This window comes from Tauraco erythrolophus, chromosome 14 (assembly GCF_009769465.1).
Source record: "Tauraco erythrolophus isolate bTauEry1 chromosome 14, bTauEry1.pri, whole genome shotgun sequence".
Classification (NCBI taxonomy): domain Eukaryota; kingdom Metazoa; phylum Chordata; class Aves; order Musophagiformes; family Musophagidae; genus Tauraco; species Tauraco erythrolophus.
In genome coordinates this window covers 20250964-20271958 of record NC_141478.1, presented here as the reverse complement: position 1 = coordinate 20271958, position 20995 = coordinate 20250964, and the positions used below count along the sequence as shown (strand labels likewise).

The window sequence follows — 20995 nt, the reverse complement described above, 5'->3', positions numbered from 1 at the left end:
CCTGTAGCCTGGGCATTGTTAAATTCACAAATAGCCTCAATGCATGTTAGAATTGTTTCCATTCTCCTTTCATCACATTGTAATGGAGCTTATCTTTTAGAATATCTGTTTAATGTTATTCATTTATTACTGAGTTTAATTTATATATGCTTCATTTGTTGTCTTATAACTAAGGCAACTTGTTAGTTTTCATTTTGGTGACATTTTTTCAAGAGCTTTGTATAAAGAACTTCTTTATCTAGATTTCCCACTAGCATAACTTTTGATAAACATTTTTACATCTTTACTGCATCACTGTGCATGTATTTGCCATTGTCCTATCCTAAATGCTCAAATGGCTTAGGGTGATTACACAAAAACTGCTCAGATTTTTTTTTTTTTTCGTTATGTATACACAGAGCACCACTGAATCTGTGTGCTTAAACCATAGAGCTAGCTCTAAAAGGCCAGTGCTTGTAGTGTGGTTTATAGGAAGACTAATGTTATTTCTGAACTGTGTTACCTTCTCTCTGAAAGCTTGTGTGTGATGTTAAGAAAATAAACACTGAAATTTTTAAAATAGACCAAATTATTTTTTTTTTAATTTGATTGTAGCATTCTGGAACATTGTTTTTGCGTGGAAGTGGTGCTCTGATTCCTGATAAACGTTAGGGGGAATTTAGAACATTCTTTGCTCAGAGTCTTGCCAGTAGTGGAGTTTGCAAAATGGAAAGAAGAGAGCTTGACCTTAAAACAGAAGAAGAGCCTAAGTGGTGACATATTCTGCTGATTAAATACTAGCAGTATGAGATCTGTTTATATAGAAGCAAAGAAATAATGCAGATCTAACTTTGAAGAGAAACTCTGGACTACTAATATAAAGACTTATTTCTTTTACAAAGTTATAAATAACCTGACATCAAACAAAAAGCTTTAACTGTTTGATGGAACAGTGTAGTTACAGAGATCAGATGCACAGTTCCAGTTCAATTAAGTTATTAGTTGTTATACGAATTAGAATTGACGTTTATATAAATGACAAATAAATAGAAAAGAAACATTAATGCTTCCGTACCAACAGTACAATTTTAAGATCCAAATGTTTATAATGGCCATATTCAGTTTTGGAACTGTAGGTCAGACGACATAGTGGAAAAGGCAAGGAGTGCCCCTTAGAGAACCGTTAGCTTTTTAGTCTGAGTCATTCTAAGAAAATTGCATCTGAACATGAAATACGTTATAGCAGAAGAGGACAGTCAAGTAGAATAGCACATTTTAATGCTTCGTTTCATAAAAAGAAAAGGAAATTCTATTGAAAAGGATGTTTTTCTAGAAAGTTAATTCAGCTCACAGTGATAATGACTGTATTTTTTTCTAAGTATCTATGGAATACACCATTTCATTAGCAGTTTTTTCCTCTCCAAGAGCTGAGGAAGGTTTCGCTTCAGGAAGTTTTATCTTCACAAAGTTAAGGTTCAGCTCCATTTTCCTGTATCCACTTCATATTAGTATAATTTTGTCTCACCTTTTGTTTGATGAAAGAGCTGCAACTTCTGATGCTTGGTCAAAATTCCTAAAAAAACACCAGCCTGGCTGTAGAGTACAAAGAACACAACACTGTTGTGCGGAGTTAGTCACGCGAGAGTGGTGCACTTAAATGACTTGCAAGGTTTTGTTCCAGTCTTGACATTCGGGTTTTTTGTGGCTACAGATTTCAGTTCTCTCCTTGGCAGTCTTTCTCCTTTGTCTGCTATCTTAAAGCATCAAGAAGCAATTTTTCATTTATTCTGTGGATGAAAGAAACTGATAGGCTACAGAAAGCACCCATAAGTCACATTATCTTCCTGGCACAGTGTTGCCAAGCAAGCGTCCCTCTGCTAGCGGGAGACCTGGCAGCATGTGTGCAGTTCCAGGTGCTCAGATGGCAGCTGAGCGTTGCTGGACATTGTCTCTACCTTCTCAGTTGGACATCCCCGTACCACCACAGGTCTAATTTATGGTGGCTGCGCCCTAGCAGTGCCAGCAATGCAGTTTGCTCTCAAAGTTTCTGCATTTCTGTGTTGCGTATTTTAACAGCATAAACCATGACCTAATAGAATAGAATAGAAATAGAAATAATAAGCAAACAATATTATCAAGTTAACAATTAAAGACACTCATGTTTCAAATCTTTTTTGTGTAGTTGATTTCTGGAAGGCAATGTGAGCTGGCAGGCAGAGTAACCAAGTGGCTACTGAGAGAGATGTGGAAGAGTATCGAGGCTGCTGTGAGCTTTTCTGTTATTTGTCATGTGGATCTGCTATGAAAAGTACCCACGCACAGTGTTTCTATCTGGCAACACTTAAATCGTGTCTTCCAGTTGTGTTTGTGAAAAGTCTTCAGCAAGTCTCCCAAAAATGAAACAAAAATGGTGGAAGTATACGTCCATGTTCCTGAGTTAGCGCGGGGCTGAGGGCCTCAGGGTATACCCTGTGGGTCTCCAAGGGCCAGCGCTGACTGTGTCCCCCAGCCCTGGACTTAAAGGACCCTGGAACAATGGATTAATTGAATAGAATAGTGAATATTATTATCATTTTGGACATATGATGAATGTCTTGTAGCTTTCTAAATGTATGGATAATCTTCGGTAAACAGTAATAATTGATTCATAATGTTTTGATTCTCTGGTCTAGCACAGTTTAGTTCATTGAGAATTTGCCTTTCTGAATCAGTTGAGTACTCACTTCTCAGTTCTTTGTTTTGCCTTCGCACAGACGAAAAGCTTTCTGCTGGCTTTCTATTCTTCCTGACCAGAAAATTAATTAGCCTCTTTGAAAGATAATTCCAGTGTTTTTATGGTATGTATGGACAGAAATAACTGACATGAATAATGTCTTTCCAGAGCTGCAGATGTCCAAGTGAAGCAAGAAAACCCAAATCCATCAGTAGAACTAGACTAAATATTGCTCTAAAAATCAGCACTTCCACTCTGCAGTAATCCTGAACTAACCTTGCGTAGTACACAAGAAGTGGAAAAAGTTCATGGTCTGAGACTGAACCTTTTTTTTGTTGTTATTTGCAATAAAATATCTGAAAATATTTAACATACATGCATAGTACCGTTGAAAACCAGTCTGTGATCATAATCTTTAAATCTCTGGAAGGTTGCAGGCAAAGTTTTAAATTCAATTATTTTCTCTTTTTAAAATGCTTGAGATATGTAAAACGTGTGCAATTACAACTGGGAAACAGAAATTTAGATTGTCACCAAAAATGCTACTCCATAGTTAAAAAAAGGTAAATCTTCACAAGGCAATTTGATTGAACTACTCGTTCCTGAAAAATTAGTAGCGTGCATCTACATTACATGTCTAATTAGGACATATGGATATATGAATGATACAAATATGTGGATTATCAGTTCACTTCAATTTGGCTAATATTCAATATTTTACATACAGTCATTCTTCAGTTTTCCGGCTGACATTTTCATTTTCTCAATGAAAATCCTGTTTATTACTTAAAACATTCTTATAAACTCAGTTACCTGATTATGAAGATACAATTTCAAACACTAGAGGTTTCATACTGTAGTTTTCTTATAAAATTAACCATTGACTTGGTAAGATTTTACTTCTGATTTGACATTTAACTGCGATACATTCTGTATCATTGCTGTATCATTCAAAAGATCTGGATCCTATTAGTTATGAAGATTTTATTTGACAAAAATTCATATGTATGCATTTAGAAATAATTGTAGTGTTCATTCATGATAAAAGGAATATAGGGAAAGATTAAGTGAAAGACAAATATGTGTATCAACAGTCTGTCAATAGAATTAGGAGGTGTTCGCCAAAACATCTTTCCCTTGCTAGTTCTTGTATGAAGGTTGCCCCGTGTATGCCAGTGGTTTTCTCCCTGCCCTTGCAAGCAAGGAAAGGAGTTGAGCTTTTATGATTCTCATTCCTGCAGGATCATCAGAAAGTTATTTTTGGCCCCATGGAGCGTCACAGAAAAATTACGTGAGCTGTCACATTCCCTTTGCTGCCCAGAGGAAAATCGTACCGAAGTTACTTGGGTCCATATGGTTTGTTAGTTCCCTAGCAAAGGCCTTCAGTCCTGGGAAGATCTGCTTTGCTAGGTGCCAGGATGCAGCAGCAGGAGAGGAAGGCTGCTGGAGCTATCCTGGTGGGAATACAAGGAGGAACTGCAGAACCCAGGATGAAATGTTCTTCCAGCAGTCACCTCAGGTCTGTAGCCAGATGCCCTACCTAAGTGACAGGGAAAGCCTTATCTCCCAGCAAAATGATGAGTTCCCCTCACAACTTTATTACTGTTCCATACCACGAGGAGCTTTTAATTTTTTTGATTGATTGTCCTTTTTTATGGCTCAAGTGCTGTGTGGCATATTGCTGGCTTTTGTCATTGTAGTCTGTTTTGAAAGACTGACTTTTATACTGCTCCAGACTTTCACAGCTAGAAGAATTGCAGCAAACGGCCCAGCAATATACTATATCGTGAATATTGGCCCAAGTAAACTTGAGGAAAAAATTGATTCCATCTCTAGACGTTAGTAATCATGAATCATGCTTTCCTGAGAAATAAACTTCAGAAATACCAATACAGTGGATCAGGAGGGTTATTGCACTGGCAGAGTGCGCTTTCCAAAGAGTCATACGGGAGCATGGATTGCCTGGTAGGGCAGAAGAGAGTGCCTGACCCTCTGGCTATTGGAGATTAAGCAAAGTAGCAGGACCTGCAGAAGGCTATAAACTGGTGGGAGTGACAGAAGATAACTAATAGGCAACCTTGAAAGGTGTTGCTCAGTAAGAAGTTTTCACAGATCATCACACGAGTCCTCATGCTGGACAGTCAGCTAGTGTGGATTCAGGAGGCGCAGCGTTAAGTGCTATAGGAAAGCTGGAAATTCAGACAGACACCAGGCAGGGAAAGTTGTATTCTTAAAGGTGAATTTACCAAAGGTTGAAAGTAAACAATAACGCAGTAATACATATATTGTGCAGCCGTGCTAACTGTTGGCTTGTATGGTGTAGATGTTGCTTCAGTTTAGCACAGTAAGGGATTTAAGATGCTCCAGCCTCTAGTGGACACCTTCCACTAGACCAGGTTGCTCAAAGCCTCATCCAACCTGGCCTTGAACACTTCCAGGGATGGGGCAGCCACAGTTTCTCTGGGCAACCTGTGCCAGTGTTTCACATAGAAAGCATTAATGCTTTGAGTTGCCTGCTCTGGATAAAAAATAAAAATAAATGTCGTTTGCACTAATTTGATAGGTCTCAATTCAGAAAAAGCAAACCACAAGCAAATATTAATGGAACCTGGGTGCATATCTGAAGTTAAGCAGGTGCTTAAGTGCTTGACTGTACAGAAATGGCAGTGATTTAATTAGGATCTTGTTACATTTGACAGGCATATATGACTTTCAGGCTGGAGAGAAGGCGAAGAGAAAGCTAAAATTCTAGGTAAATGTGTCTGGATTACAGTACGTGGCAGGAGGAAGAGCAAGCTTTCTGGGCTGGATTTCAGTAAGGAGTTAGTATCTCGTGTTAGAGCATTTTGTGTATGAGTATTTCAGGGCTGCAAAACTGGAATCATTCAGCTAAGTGACTGTTTAAAAAAAACCAAAACAAAACACCAAATTAAAAAAAAAGGCAAGAGAAGACTTCTTCCACTGTAAAGAAGTTATAGGCAAGGTTTTAGTTTTCCTTTGTTGTTCATCTGCTAAGTCAAGTGCTGGACTTCGCTTTCTCCACCAGTTGACAGTGAAACAAGGAATATGTTCTCTGCGAGAGGTTTATTTCTTTGGGTTTTTTTCCAGTAAGGGATGACTCATGATTTTCTTTTTCAGTGTACATAATACAGTGTATCAGGTTTAGTAACTGCATTAGTACAATGAGCTGAAATCATTAAATTGATTCCATATGTGATAAGTACAGATTAAAACAATCAGCAGCACTTTTATATACCTTCCTATCTTTGATGTTGATAACACTGTATTAATAAAAATGTTGAAAAGAAAAAGATAATGAAATAATAATTCCATGAAAGCTGTTTGGGTATCTACACTGTTAGTTTGGCAAGACTTTACTAATTATCCATGGCATTTTTAGAACAGGTAAAGGCAGTGAAGTGTGAAATGAAAAATGAAAAATCCCCAAAACTTCTTTTCCTCTGCCTGATCATCAAGTGTACAGTAGCCATTAAAAAGAAATCAAGAGTTCTGTTGTCATGTCCTGGATCAGAAATACCAATTGTAGTTATTGTAGTACAGTTACAATTGATTTTGAGTACTTTTCTGATTGTAGAATTTACCATGGAAAACACAGATTTATGTAATAGCCACTCCAGTTAATTTAATATTCAAACAGTAATCACAAACTCGAAAGGCACCCTCTTGCTTACGGAGTGGTAGCTGATAGTTAAGTTTAGAATCATCCGAATGCTTCCGTAATGCTTCCCTCAAAACAGTGTCTGAATGTATTCTTAGCTGTCATGTATTTGGCTGTCTTTTAAAAATTCCTCCTGTCTTTAAGGGCATTAAGACTTTTCTACCAGTATTTTGAAAGGTTTTCAATGTCTTTTTGGCTGTTAAACTGAAAAAAAATGCAAACTATTACTTTGTTGATCTTGTTTTTAAACTGAACTGCATTATCAACTGAGAGTGTGCTCTGAAGGTATTGTTAAAAGTGCTTTGAAAACTTGTAAATCCCTGTAATTTATGTTCCTGTGGTCTCAACTGCTTCTTTCTGTCCTTCTGGTTTTAATTTGAATGCAGACTTGTCTGGGTGTGTACCTGTAAAATTGTGTTTTTCCAAGTACAATTTACAGTCGTGACCTTAAGTTTTACAGTGTTCTAACCTTATAGGAGCTTCCTCCTATGCTGAAAAGCCAACTTTGGGTCAAACAGCTCTTTCATATTATAATTGTCTAATCAAGGTTACTTGGAACAGATCCGATTTTGGCATTTTTCAGTTTATCACAAAGACTTTATAAGAATATCAAGTAAATTGGAAAGGTTCCTTTGCAGGAGACCAGTAACAGCATCGCCTTATTTCTTCAGATGTACACAGTTGTAAACTTAGCCTGCTTCATGACAACAGTCCCATTTATCTAAACAATTCTCCTTTTAGAGTCAATGGCACTGATAGAAACTGAGATAAGAAATACAGATGGGAGGATCTTTCTGAGTCTCTACTTACTGAAACTCCTTGCTGTGCAGCTTACAATCACCTTTTCTTTTTGGTGCCTGAGAATGCGTGGCAGACATCTACCATGAAACAGAGTCCTTTCTGATTGCCAGAGAGCACTCTAGTGAAGGGTGATCGAGCTTTGGGTGGGTTTTTACAGTCCTGGTGATCTTTCTTGATTTTTTTTTTTCCCCTCAAAGACATACTTACTGTGTTTAAATGGCAGAGGTTGGTTTTTTTTTTTTGTTTCGTCGCTCTAACTTACAGTAGTCTCGTTGCTATAATTCTTTTGTCTTTGAAGGAAGGTATTATATGATCATTTTATTGTAATCTTCAGATTAATCCACTTGTCATTTACTTACTGTCTTTTTGGGTGATACAGGAAAAAGAAGTTTCACAACCTTACATTCTTGGTGTTCCTCTCCAGTGAAAATAATACTTGCACGCTAAAACGGAAGTTATTGGGACTAAATGTTTCAGGCTTTATTTTTAGCATTTGCTCCTCAGCCATGCTCATTTTTTTAGCATGACTTCAACACCCTTGGTGGTTTACAGGAAGAGAAGAACAGATAGATCACGTGTTTTAATTTTGTTACGTTTGTATTTTCAGGTCATTGTACAATCTGGCCGTCACCCCACGGTGCTGCAAAAACTATGCCAGTTGCCTTTCCAGTATTTCAGTGATCCTCGTTTAATCAAAGTGCTCTTCCCTTCGCTAATAGCTGCTTGTTACAATAACCCTCAGAACAAGATCATCCTGGAGCAGGAGATGAGTTGCGTTTTGCTGGCCACGTTCATTCAGGTAGCTATTGCAGTAACGTGACGGCGGGGTGCAGGGTAACTGCGACAGCTTTTCTCGCTTTTGCTGTGTACATGGAAATCATTTGACTGAAGTAAAACAAGTAAACAGCGTTGAAGTACTTTAAGATTCTCTGCAGTTCTCTTCAAACCACAGATTATGCCTGTACTTGAGGCATCCTTGTAACACCAAAAGGTTACTGAGTAGTTCAGGGTCTCACTGTCACATGCAGAATCCTGTTTTCATTACAGTTACTGAATGTGCAAGCAAGACTTGATGTAGATCCTGCTACAACAAGACAAAGATTAAAATATTTATTTTTTAAAAACTACCACACATATAGCGTGTCTGAAATATGTGTATTGATCTGTTTACGTTCAAATGTACAGTTGTATACTGTGGACAACAGATTTACAGAGAGAACTAAACAGAAGTGTGTATGTATTTTATGCAGAAAATACACGAAACATATGTTACCAGTCTAATCTTGCAATCTTTATTTTTGACAGTAAGGCACCGAGGTCATTATGAATACTGTTTTGAGTAAGGATTTACAGCATTTTTGTTCCCTTTGTCTAAATTTATATGCTGTGCTTTATGTATCAGGTTTTATGCATGCCTGATGTTTTCCATACATTGTAGTGACTGTTTCCTATTAATAAATGCAGTTTTGGTAAACACTCTACTATTAAAAAATAATAGCTTTTAGGGGTCTAGTAACTCTGTATCAGTCACCCGAAAGTAACTGTTGTTGATACAGAAATGTTAGTCGAACTCTTTTTTTCCTTATGCTTTACAGCTAGTCCAAGGGTAGGCTACACGGATTTGTGAGAGAAAGCATAAGAACTAAATATTTACGAAAAGTCTTAGTGTAATATCAAACTTCTGAGTGCAACTACTTTTTATCCTTTTAATACTAAAATAATTGCCTAGGAGTTTAAAAAAAAAAAAAGGTTGGAATTTCGTATTAAAAGAATTTGCCATATATTAATGAACTTCTGGTTAAATACAAAGCTATAATTCATCTTTTACTTCGACTTTCTTATAGTGAAACTACAGATTTCAGTGTAGAAGTTGCAGTGGCAAAAAAAATAATATTATGCAGCAAGTTTAGTTTGTTGGGTTTTTTTCAACCAAAAAACATGAGTGGAGGAGAATGCTCCTTGCATGAGTAATTAAGCTTATTTACCTGGATTTCTGTGCTATGAGGGAAAATGGCATTTCAATCCCCAGTAGCTACAGCAGAGCGTTAGGTATGCTTATAGAGGTTAATGTTACTAATTTGATTTCCAATTAGAGGTGTATCTCAGATGCCAAGTCCGCATACGATTCTTGCAGGCTTTTAAAAAAGGCGTTATATTAAAATATGGAAGATCCTTCTGTACTGTCAAGTGTCATGTCTTTGCTGACCTCACTGGTACGTTAGTATTTTACCGATTTTAAAAGCTGATGCCAAATGTTGCACATGCCCACACGCACGCGTAGAGAGCAATTCCGAAAGGAACCGAGGAGCGCTCAGATACCCGCGCACAGCAGAGACTTGCCTCTCTACTTTTATTTCAACTCGCTTCTGTTTGTCGAGCAAATCTCTCATTTTCTTCCGTGGAAGGTTTGGGAAAGACTGTAAAATGTTTCCCTGTGACTAGAAAATGAGATTCTTCCTGTGCCAGGGAATGCAAAAAGAAGTCCCGTTTACGTAAAAGTTTGGTGGTGTGTACAAATATAACACTTAAATACAGTGTGTTAAATGTGTGCAGCGTAAACCAAAGGAAAAGGATGGCTGGATTTTACAGTGACCCACGTTATAGCTCCCTACCAGCAGATTTATTTCCGTCATCTGACGTTTGCATCATCCTTTTTTTTTTTTTTTTTACTTCTGTTTCTAGATGTGCTGAAGTAATTAAAAATCTTTAGGAGTATCCATGATTTGCTAAATTGTATCTCATGTCAAATAACACTATCTCTGCTCAGGGAATACTCGAACAAAAGATAGGATCCTAAAAGCCCTCTCTGTACTGGGGCAGCTGACTGGCATAATCCTGTGTTGTTCCGAGTGAAGTCGGTGTCCTTGCTGGCTCCGGAGGATGCAGCATCCCGCCCGATAGCAGCAGGGATCGCACATCGCATCAAGCACTTAGATTAACTGCCACCTCAGCTGGCTACACAGCTGCCTGCAGCGGTGGCCAGAGTTAATCACGGCTGTGGAAGAACTTCACTTACTTGCAGGAGATCAGGTCACTGGGAAGCACGGATGATGAAATTGGGATAATTCAGAAATTTTGAAAGAGTGTGTTTGCAGTCAGGAGCATAAATCTAAAACACCATTTGTTTTAAAGGAGCACAACTATAGTAAATGTTCTCTTAAATTAAAAGTCATTATAATAACTATTTCCTAAGAAGATATTAAAACCCTGGTTTTTTTGTTGTGTATTAATTTTTTTTTTTAAATGTATAAATAGAGGTATAAAAATCCACCGTGTATTATAGAATGTAAGTGTTGGCGGTATTCTCTTATGTAGCAAACAAGACAGAGTTTGTTAATTTATAGATTTCATAAAGTATTAGTAGTTTTGAGTGACTGTGAGGAGTCAAAAATGTTATTTTAATTCCTCAGGTGTGAGATCTGAAAACCTGATGCCCTTTTTTTTTTTTTTTTTTTCCCCTCCTGTAGGATTTTGCACAGAGTTCAGGCCAAATGGATAATCAGTTATCTCAGCAGAGGGGTATGTCTCCAATGAAATGTAACAGAATAGCAGCTGGGTAACAAAATGTGTAGATACTATATTTTACTGTGATTTAAATTTTTTGAATCTGCGTCACGGTGAAAGAAATACAGTAAATTGCAAAATTATTTTGTGTTTTGGGGAGAGGCTCACTACTTCACATTCTGACTTAAACATACATGTCTTCCAATCTGCTGCTCGTCATCAGGAATTCAGGCTGTTTATTAAATGTTGTGTGGTATCATGTCTTGGAATGTGATACTGTGCATGCACATATTTAATTAGTTGTCACAAAGGCTACCTTCAAAAGTTTTACGTTGCAGAAGCCACACAGCCCTGCCAGTACACCCGGGGAGCCAAAAATAAGTAAAATGCTGTCCTGAAATTCTCCTATAAAGTTTGTTAGTTTGCAGAAGAGTTGCCTTTTTTTCCCCTCAGTTATTGTAAATATTGTGTAAAATGCAGTTAACCTCTTTAGGCTAAACATTTGAAACATTCTCAGCTGAGATCACTATTACTTGTTAAACGCATCTGAAATTCAAACGTTGATGGGAATCCAGTCTTCAGTCACCCATATTTTGCATAAAGTACGTCGCTCGGACAGTCATTTCTCTCTAGCAGCAAGCAGAAATCCACCACTGTTTTCCTGAATGTTTGGCAGAAGATGAGCAGGTCTAGGTCTAAAGCCTAAGATTTGTGTTTAAAAATCAATTATAAAATAGAAAATTTATGGAGATTTTACCATCAACATTATACTTGTTAATCTGAAGCAGTGTCTGCAGCACAAACTTGCCAGAACTGTGTTTGCATGAGAATCTGCTTGAGAAACATCTAAAATCCATGTGGAAAACTGCTTTTTATTTTCACTATTCAGACTCGGTGAACTTTTAAACAAAGATGACTATGTGGTGACATGTGAGTGTGATTTCTAAACATTCTTTTGTTGCAAAAAAAGCTGACTTAATAATAGTGTAAGCAGGATTATTTTTATCCATTATATCTCTTGAATGTGAAGGCCAGTGTCCCCAAAAACCAAATGGGAACAATAACGCTGCCCGGAATAAAACTTGTTCAGTGCTGCACTGCAACGCGCTGCTGGCGGGGTCGGACCCCGCAAGCGCCTGCACGCGTGTGCAGTCCCGTTCACATCACCAGCAGTACTCGCAGGAGGAAAAGCTGCCTTTATAATCATGCTGGGAGCTTCGAGGGAATCAAGGAGAAAAACTCCTTTGCAGCCCTTTGTGGAAAAAGAAGCCACTAAGCTGAGAGTGCCATCGAGGCTGCCCGAACTCGAATGAGGCTGAACTGGTCCCCAGTGGGTCCGAGAACATAAAACGTGTGAAGATGTGTCATGTTCCGATGCGTAAAGCAGAGCGCCTGATCCAAAAGCTTAAAAATGTAAGCTTTTGCTCAGCAGAGCCCTGTGTCCCTGTTTTTAAAGCCAAACCTCTGTGTCTGTAGCTCCACAGAAGTGTCGTCCCTTGAGCTGAGAAGTTTTTGGTAGGGGGAGGGGAGTAAATTACTTGAAATATCTCTAAATTGGCTGCACGTTCGTTATTCTTGTTTTATTGCCATCTTATCTTAAGAGAGGATAACTTGGTAATTTTATGTTCTGTCTCCAACAGAAAAATTTTTCAGTTCTCCAGATTATCTTGAGCTGTCCAACAGATTCCCCCGCCAGTCCTGGGAAGAAGCTCGCCAGTTCTTCTTGAAAAAATAAGTGTTGTATTTGGTTTTAAAGTCCCTAACATCGTCATGCTGACCAGTTCCTGCTGACTGACTACCTTCTTCAAAAGGCTCTTTCAAAAAGTTTTTGATACTCCAAAAGACTTGTGCTGTAGATACATAATTTGCACTATTTATATCATAAGTACTGTAGATACTCTCAAGTTCTGTTTTGTAATTTTGATAATTTGGGTTTATTTCGTTCACATATACTATTGTCACGGTTTGGGTATTTTCTACCCTCTGTTGTGGTGGTACTTGCACTGCAGAACTGCTGAAATACGATTGCAGATACAGAAAATGTTCTATATATCTTGTAATAAAGTAACTTATTCTGTCTGTAGCGTGACTTCTGGGTTACAAACGTTGGTGTGTTCGAGTCGCCGCCAGCCCCGCCAGGCGCGCGGAGAGAAACAGCGACAAGAAAGGCTCCTGGGATGTCTTTCCAGTTAATCGAAACTCTCGAGAATTTGTCAGAGTTGGCTCTGAGGAGAGTTCGCTTATAATTTTTTGGTGATTTGGGACAAGTGACGTACTACGGCTTTTTTCCTAAACCGCGCGCGTTTTTAACGTTTCGATAAGACTTCAATAACGCTCGTTTGAACCTCGCCGTGTTCTGTTAACGGCGAGAGTTCCGCGAAGCAGCGTTAAAAGGTGAGAGCGGCGGCGCGTCCCCGCAAGATGCATTTCCCGCGCGCGGGCCGCGGCTGTGAGGAGGCCGGCGCGAGACGCCTCAGGAGCGGGGCTTCCTGCGGGAAGGCGCCGCGCCCATCCCGGGCGGCGGGGAGCGGGCTCGGCTCCTCACCGCAGCCGCGATGCGCGTCCCCCCTCGGCGGCCCCAGCGGCCGGAGCCGGCGGCGGCGATCCCGGCCCGCCCGGCGAGGCCGCCGCGCTGCCTGAGGCGAGGAGAGCGGGAGCTCCGCGGGGCCCCGTGTCGCCCGGCCGCCGCCGCGGAGGCGGTTTGACGGGCTGGGCGGCCCTGCTCCCCGGTGACGGGAACAGCGTCCTTCACTCTAGGCCCGGGAGAGCGCGGGGAGCTGAAACCCGACGCGGCCGGAGCCAGGTAACTGCGGGGCCCCGCGGCGGGGGCGGGGGGCCGGGGGGCGGGAGCCTCCCTTTCCACCTGCGCCCGGGCCGGCGAGGCCGCCCGCCGCGGCGGCAGCAGAGCCCCTGGCTGAGGCGGCCCCTTCGTCTCTTCCGCCCGCGCTGCGTCGGTGCTCCGTGCGTCCCGACGGCAACCGCGGGGCGGCTCGCCCGGGGGGCCCGGCTGCCGCACACCCGCCCCCTCAGCCCTGCGCGGGCGGCGGAGCTGTCCTCAGCCCGGCGGCGCGCTGCCCGGCCCCGTGCAGCCTGGCGGGCTCGGGTAGGGCCCAGCTCCCCCCGCCTCCCGGACGGCGCGGAACCGGTTGCCCGGGGAGGGGGACGCGGGGGCGGCTCGCCGTGGTTTAAGGCCGCCTGGGCCGGCGATCCCGCCAGGAGCCGGCCCTGGGCGCGTTCCCGCCCGAGTAACGGGGAGGGAGCGGGAGCCGGGGCCGCCGTGCCGGGCCGGGCAGCCCCCGCCGCGCTCTCAGGTGATGCCAAAGGCAGATAAGGAGTCGCCGTCTGCGTCTAGACGGGGGGGATGAATACCGGCGAAGGGACGGCTCGCCTCGCCGCCGCCCCGGGGAAGCCCACGCGGCCGATTCCGCTCGGCCGGGGGCGGGCGAGGCGGCCCCGCACCGCGGCAGGTGCGGGCACGACCGCGCCGGGCCCCGGGGCTGCTCCGAAAGGAAAACCCGCGCTCCGCCTCCCCGGCTATAAATAAGCGGCCCCGGTCGGGAAAGCCGCTTAGCGCGGTGCGGGGAGGTCGTGCCGGCAAAGCCGGGGCTGCGCCCGCCCCGACCCGCACCCCAACCCCGTTCGCCACCCGCTCCACGACCCGACCCGACCGGCAGCGCGGCTCTGCGCACGGAGGCACCCGCCTCCGCCTTCCCGCTCCTTTTTTTCGTTTCAATCCTTTCCTTTCCTTTTTTTCTGTTTTTTTATTAAGTTCAAAATATTTAATCCCACTATTCAACCGCTGACTCTGACAATAAATAGCAATAACTTACTTTTGTTCGTTAAAGGCTCAAACAATCCGTCCTCCGTCCATTGATAACTTAAACATTATTAGTACTGGTTTTCCCGTTAAAAAGTCTCGTTTTCGTGTCCCGTTTTTCCAGCGATCGTGCGGGGCCGGGCGCCGTGGCCCGGGCGAGGCATCGGCGTGAGATGAGGCAGGACGGCGTGGCTCCGCGGAGGGAGGACCAGGCCGGCTCCGCGGCCGCGGAAAGACGCGCACGCCGGGGGGAGTCTCTCCCGTTTTTGTAATTTTTTTTTCTTTCTTTTCCCGTCCAAAAAGGGAAGAAAAGCCGCCTCCGGAGCAAGCGGCGGGCGAGGCAGCCTGTCACCGCGCCGGACTCCAGCGGGGAAATCCGCATTTCTTTGGGGAAAAGAAACATCGAAATCCGCAGGGAAAAAAAAAAAAAACAAACCAAACAAAAAACAACGAAATAACCAGAGCGGGGGCTGTCTGTCCGGTCTGGTGAAGGCAGCGAGGATCCCGGTGCTTTTTTGGCCGTCAGTAACATATTTTTTGTTTGTTTTTAAATAAGAATAATTAAAAAACAAAGGCGTTTGTCCGGCGCTCTGGGAGCGGCCCGGGGCCGGGTGTCTCATGCAGGGAGCGCAGGCATGCGGAAGTCCCGCGGCGGCGGGCGGCCGGGCCGCATCACGTCTCGGCCGGGCTGGGCACCATGCTGTTGGGGGTGTCGGGGAGCTGGGAGGACAGCGAGGTCACGTCGCTGCCGGAGGAGGTGCCCAAGGAGCCGGACTCGGAGAAGGAGACCTGGGGGAGCAGCGGCGGTGAGGGCCCAGCCAGCGCGGTCCCAGCCCGCCCCGTCCCCTTCCCGCAGCGCCCGGGCCCGACGGGGCGGCCCGGCGCGGAGCGGAGCGGCGCGGCTCACCAGCTGCTGGAAGGCGGCGGGCTGCTCCAGGTCGCTCTGCAGGGCGAACTCGCTGAGCGCCTTCCAGGGCGGCTGGTAGGTCTGCACCTCCACGGCGCTGCCCTGCACAGCACTCTCGTGGCGGATGGGGCTGCCGGCCACCAGCGGCGTCCCGGTGAGGCCCTGCAGGCTCTGCGGGCACACGGGGCTTCAGCGCGGCTGTCGCCGGAGCCCGCCGACCCGGGACACCCCCCCCACCTCCCCCCCGCCTCCCTCCCCGGCGAGGCGGGCGGGCGCTCACCGTCTTGTCGCTGTGCTGCTGCTGCTGGAGCTGCTTCATGAGGATGGACTTCTTCTTGTCCTTGCAGCGCTTGTTCTGGAACCAGACGCGGATGACGCGGGGGCTGAGCCCCGTCATCTCCACCAGCTGCTCCTTCATCAGGGCGTCGGGGCGCGGGTTGGCGGCGTAGCAGGTCCGCAGCGTGTGCAGCTGCTTCTCGTTCAGCACCGTCCGCACGCGGGTGGTCTTCTCCGCCGCCTTGTGCGCCGGCGGCCGCGGGGCGGGCGGCCGTCCGGGCACCGGCTCTGCGGCGGGCGGGGAAGGCGCGCACCGTCAGCGCCGCCGCCCGCCCGCCGCAGCCCCCCCCGCCCCCCCCCCGCCGCCCGTCCCGAGCCGCGGCCCCGCCGCCGCGGCGAGCCGGGGGGAGCCGGTACCTGCGAGGTGCGCGGCGGCGGGCGGCGGCAGCGCGGGGCTGCGCGGCCCGCGGGCGGCGGCGCCGCCGTCGAGGGGCGGCCCGTGGTCGGCGCGGCAGAGCAGGTCTCGCTCCCGCAGGCAGAACTGGTCGCCGGGCAGGAGCTGGCGGCCGCAGGCGGCGCAGCGGAAGCACTCCAGGTGGTAGACGTGGTCGCGGGCGCGCATCACCAGGTCGCTGCTGCTGAAGGCCGCCCGGCACTGCGCGCACTTGATGCCGAAGAGCCTGCGGGGACGCGACGCGCCGTCAGGGCCCCCGGCCGCGCCGTCGGGGCGGCTCCGGGCGGCAGGCAGCGGCCGAGAGTCGCGTTTTCGTTCGGGGGGAATCTCGGGGGTTCTAAGGGGCTTTCGTGCTTTTTCGGGTTCTGGTTTGGGCGGTGTTTTAACGAGCGCCGGCGCATTCGGGGTCACCTGCTGTAGTCCCGCTTGCAGTAGGCCTTGCCGTCGCGCAGGAAGCACGTGCAGGTCTCGTCCAGCGGCTGCCCGCACTCGGCGCACTTGAGGCAGGCGACGTGCCACTCCAGGTCCGGCGACACCCGCAGCAGGAACGGGTCCTGGATGCGGCCCCCGCAGCCCGCGCACAGGGCCAGCCCCGGCCGCCCTGCCGGGAGCGAGCGGGGCACGGTCAGGGGCAGCGACGTGCAAGAGCAGAAGCGCCAGGAATTAGGGAAAAACACTTTTTTCTTAGTCTTATCTTTTTTTTTTTTTTTTTTCCCCCAGGATAGGAATAAAGATAAATAAAGACAGAAACACAGAAAGAAAGGATGGAAACACGAAAGGAGAGAAATAAATAGAGACAGAAATTAAAAAAAAAAAAACCACAGGAACTTGATAAAGGGAAATGGATGCAGAAAGACAGAGACTTACCGGTAGAATTTCGGAAAAAGAAATAAAGCAGAAACACAGAAACATTAAAACAAAAGCCAAGGAAAAACTGAAAGAAAGAAGAAGAAATAAAAACGGAATGACAGAAAGAGAAACAAAACCAGTGAAAAAAACAGAAAGAGACAGTTAAAACGGGAATATGGACAAACGAAAACAGTAAGAGAAAAAGAATCAAAGAGCCAGAAAGAGAAATAAAACCAATCAAAACCAGAAGAACAGAAAGATAAATAAAAAATAGAAACGGAAAGAGAAATTAAAAAAAAAAAAAGAAAAGACAAACCGAAAGACAGAAAGAAAGAGAAACGGTAACTCGGGCAGAGAAAGAGGAAAGGAAAGGAAAGAAATAAAGAAAGAAAAAGCAGAGGGAAGGAGAGAAAGAAACGGAAACAGCAGGAAGAAATGAGATCAGCAGCGCGGACGGCCGAAAGGACAGGCATTCGGTAAGAAACGGAGCCAGCGGGGCCGGGGGACGCTGCGCGCGGAGGGAAATAGCGGCACCGGAGATGCGGCGGGCAGAGCCCGCAGCCGCCCGCGCCCGACGCGGTGCCGCAGCCCTTCCCGGCGCTGTCACCGCGCCCGCGGGTCCGGGGCGGCGCGGCGGCTGCCAGCCCCGCTCGACGGCAGCGGCGGGCGCGGAGCCCGACCCCGCAACGTCCCGCAGCTCCCCGCGGTCGCCCCGCCGCGGCCGCCCGCCCAGCACCGCGCTGCGCGCACTTACTCTTGGAGGGCTCCCCCATGGCGCCCGGGAGCGGCCGCGGGAGGAGGATGTCCACCATGCGGGCGGCCCCCTGCGCACCGGCCGCGATGCGCGATGCGGGATGCGGCGCCGCCGCTCCACCACTACCCGCGCCGCGCGGGGCGGGGGCCGCGCCCGCCCCCCCGGGCCCGCCCCGCCGGGCCGCGCCGTGATGTCAGCGCGCACCGGCCGCGGGGGGGGGGGGGGCGGCGCTGACCTCACCGCGCGGCCCCCAGAGGCGATTGGCGGCCGCGGGAAGGCCGCCCGCGGATTGGCCGTGGTGAACAATGGGCGCGCGGCGGGGCGCGGAGCGGCGCGGACTCCCCGCGCCGTCCCGCGGGAGCCCGGCTCGGCGCGGGCCGACGCCGGGGCGGGGGGTAGCCCTGTGCGCCGCTGGAGAAGCTCCTCCGCGGGCGCGGATGGTGCGCGCCTCAGCGCCCCGCGCCCCAGGCAGCGGCGCGACCCACCCGGCAGCTGCGGCCGCCCGGCGGACCCGCCGACCGCCCGGCGCGGTGTGCGGTGCCGTGCGCCCCGTCCCTGTACGCGGAGGGGACGGCGGCGGCAGCCTGGGGAGACGGAGATCAATTTTAGCTTTTCCCTCCTCTTTTTCCCCTATTTCCCTTGACTGTTATTTAGCCTTTTATTTTCTCCTTCTTTTAGTTCCCTTTTGCTGCTCCGTCCCCACTCCTTCGCCTTTCATTTCGTTTTCCCTTAATCCCCGCGTTCCGGCGGGCCGCAGGCAGGTGCCGGCGGACGGGCGCGGCGCGACAGTCCCCGGCGCTGCGCGGAGGCGTATTCCCGCGGCAGGCGGGAACGGGGCTCCGCTGCGGTGCCGGCTCGAGCTGAGCGATTCCCCGTTGCGGGGGCGTGCGTGCGAGGGCCGCCCCGACGGACCCGAACGGGACCACCGGCATCGTCGGGGTAGCCGTCCCGGGCAGCAGCCGCGCGAGGAGTTGAAATGAGAGGAAAAAATAGTGTTTTACGCCTTTTTCGTGCACCAGATCCCGTGCTGCTCCCGCAGCCGAACCTCTCCTGTTGCTTTTTTATACCTTCTATTCAATTTTTCCTCGCTCTTTCCCCCCAGTCTCCATGGGTTTCATGTGCATTAGCAGAAAAATAGGGAAAGCACTTCAGCGGCCTTTGACTCAGTTTTAAATTCCCAAAGACTTTGTAGCACAGTGGCACGAGTAGCTCGAAAGATCTGTGAAAGCTTATACATGCTGGAATTGAGATTACTGCTGTCTTGGGGCTTCGGTCTTATCCCTTCCTGCCACCCAATCACCTTTTTAATTTTACACACGGAATTGGACAGGCATAGACCGACCTGTACGGCTTGGGAAGGACATGGTGACTTTAAATTTCATCTCAGGAAGGGCAAGCTGTGCTCAGAGGAGGGAGGCAGGATGGGTTTTCCAGCCGAAGCACTTGTTTTTTGTATGAGTCAGGCACTCTGGAGGTAGGAAACCCCAGAAGCCGAGGAGGAAGAGAGAAGGACTTAGATAGCCGGCATTCGGCTATTTGACCCGCTCTCCCCAGCCTGACCACAGCCCCTGCCGTGCCTTTGAGGACCTTGAATGTTGAAAGCAAACGATTAAGTCTGCGCAGGAGCTGAGGAGGGAAGCAGGATGGCGTTTGGGGCGCCCACTTCAGCAGGGGCACGTGTCGCCAGGGGACTTCGGCATCCCTGCCCGCCCCTGCGTGTGTGAAGGTGCAGAGATGCGGAGTGGCAATGACATCCTCAGGGCAGGGTGAGCCCATGTCTCCCCTGCCTATGTGGCAGTGGCGCCTGTGGGTTTGTGGTCTGACCACTGCCTGCCATTAGTGTGGCTTGTTTGCCAGCAGCAGAGCTAAAGCCAGGAGGTGAGCGATGCAAAGGGCATCGGAAAAGTTTGGCTGGCTCTTCAAACTGGGATGACCCCATGGGATAGGTGATGGGAACCTTCTAAGTGCTGCCATGGCTTGTGGGGCAGCATGGGGGGCCCTGCCCTTGGCTGGGTGCCTGGCAGGAAAGGAGGTGCAGAAGGATGACTTCAGCCTCAGCTGGAATCCACGGAGTCCTGACTGAGTGAATCTCATATGTTAACCATAAAATGCAAAAATAAAATGTCAGAGTGATAGGAGAATGAGACACATTCAAGAATACAGCAGCTTGGCAAGTATGGTCCATGTTGCATCACCTCTTTTCTCACGCGAGGGCAGGGTCCTCGCTGCTCTCCCAAACCTCTCACAAGCTTAGGAATAGGAAAGGTTACAGCTGAGCCGGCCAAACTTTTCCAAACCAGCATGAAGCTGTGCTGCAGGCACACCTGTGTCAGTACAGAGAAGGGTGCTGACACCAGGCAAGTGCAATGGGACTGGACTTGGTTTGTGACCAGGCAGGTAGGAATGGGGTGGACGGTGCTGCATGGGCAGTTTAGCAGAAAACCCCAAAAAAGGACTTGCCAGGGAAATGCTGAAAGCCCTGAACCTCCTCTAAGTGACGTATGAAAAACTTTAAAATGACCACAGGTAATGCTGAGAGGCATAAAACCAGCCCAATACCGCCACGTTTTACAAACAGGTTAATTGCTGTTTCATTGCGGGGGGCTAAGGGAAAGCACGTCATAAATAAGCACGTCACAGAATAACTCAGCTCAGGAGGGAACTCTGGAAAACCGCTTTCAGGTGGCTTAGAAATGCTGGAAGCATTTCCTCGTCAAAACCCAGCGCAGTCTCTCCTGCCACACGGATTACTCCTTGCTCTCCTCCACCCAGTGTTCCAACTGCTGTCGGGGCAATCCCGGTCAGGTTTGGTGAGCGAGCTGGCAGGGACTGCCTGGCGGCGGGGTGAGGCTGGCTCACGGCGCTTCCCACTCTCTACAGAGGAACTTTTTGGTTCGCGCTCCCAAACAGAAATACGAGTTCCCTCCAGAAAGGGGAAAGAGTAACAATTTTTTTGTTTGCAGCAGATTGCAAAGGCAGTAAATGCTGATTCTTTCAGAGCCAGCCGTGGATTAAGTCCATTATAAAATTAAAACAGATGGAACACAATTTCACTTACATTACAAAAAAGGACAGGAACCATCTGCAATAAGATTTAGCATTGCAAAGCTATTGTTATCATGTTACCATTAAAACCTTTGATGAAGGATTTTCTTTTCTTTCATAAACTTGTTCACATGAAACAAATGTTTTATTTATCCATCTTCCTAAGATAATCATATTTTATTTAAAAAGATGACATCTCTCAAAAAAACAGCTCTTG

At 47.5% G+C, this 20995-nt stretch overlaps 2 protein-coding genes across 2 annotated transcripts in view; one reads left to right on the top strand and one right to left on the bottom strand.

The window, feature by feature from the left end:
• SCAPER (S-phase cyclin A associated protein in the ER) overlaps positions 1–12691 on the top strand; it is a 159477-nt gene extending 146786 nt beyond the window's left edge. Inside the window, exons 30-32 of the mRNA XM_086620331.1 lie at positions 7780–7971; positions 10640–10691; positions 12317–12691. Coding sequence (XP_086476457.1) covers positions 7780–7971; positions 10640–10691; positions 12317–12411 — 339 coding nt within the window. The 3' untranslated portion in view covers positions 12412–12691. The remainder of the gene's footprint in view (positions 1–7779; positions 7972–10639; positions 10692–12316) is intronic.
• A 2474-nt stretch (positions 12692–15165) lies between these two features.
• Positions 15166–17791, bottom strand: ISL2 (ISL LIM homeobox 2). Its single transcript, XM_086620485.1, has 6 exons — positions 17734–17791; positions 16542–16731; positions 16094–16356; positions 15681–15964; positions 15401–15571; positions 15166–15282 (listed from the first exon to the last, which is right to left on the bottom strand). The coding sequence occupies exons 1-6, from the start codon at positions 17789–17791 to the stop codon at positions 15166–15168; spliced, it is 1083 nt and encodes a 360-aa protein (XP_086476611.1).
• Positions 17792–20995: the final 3204 nt, after the last annotated feature.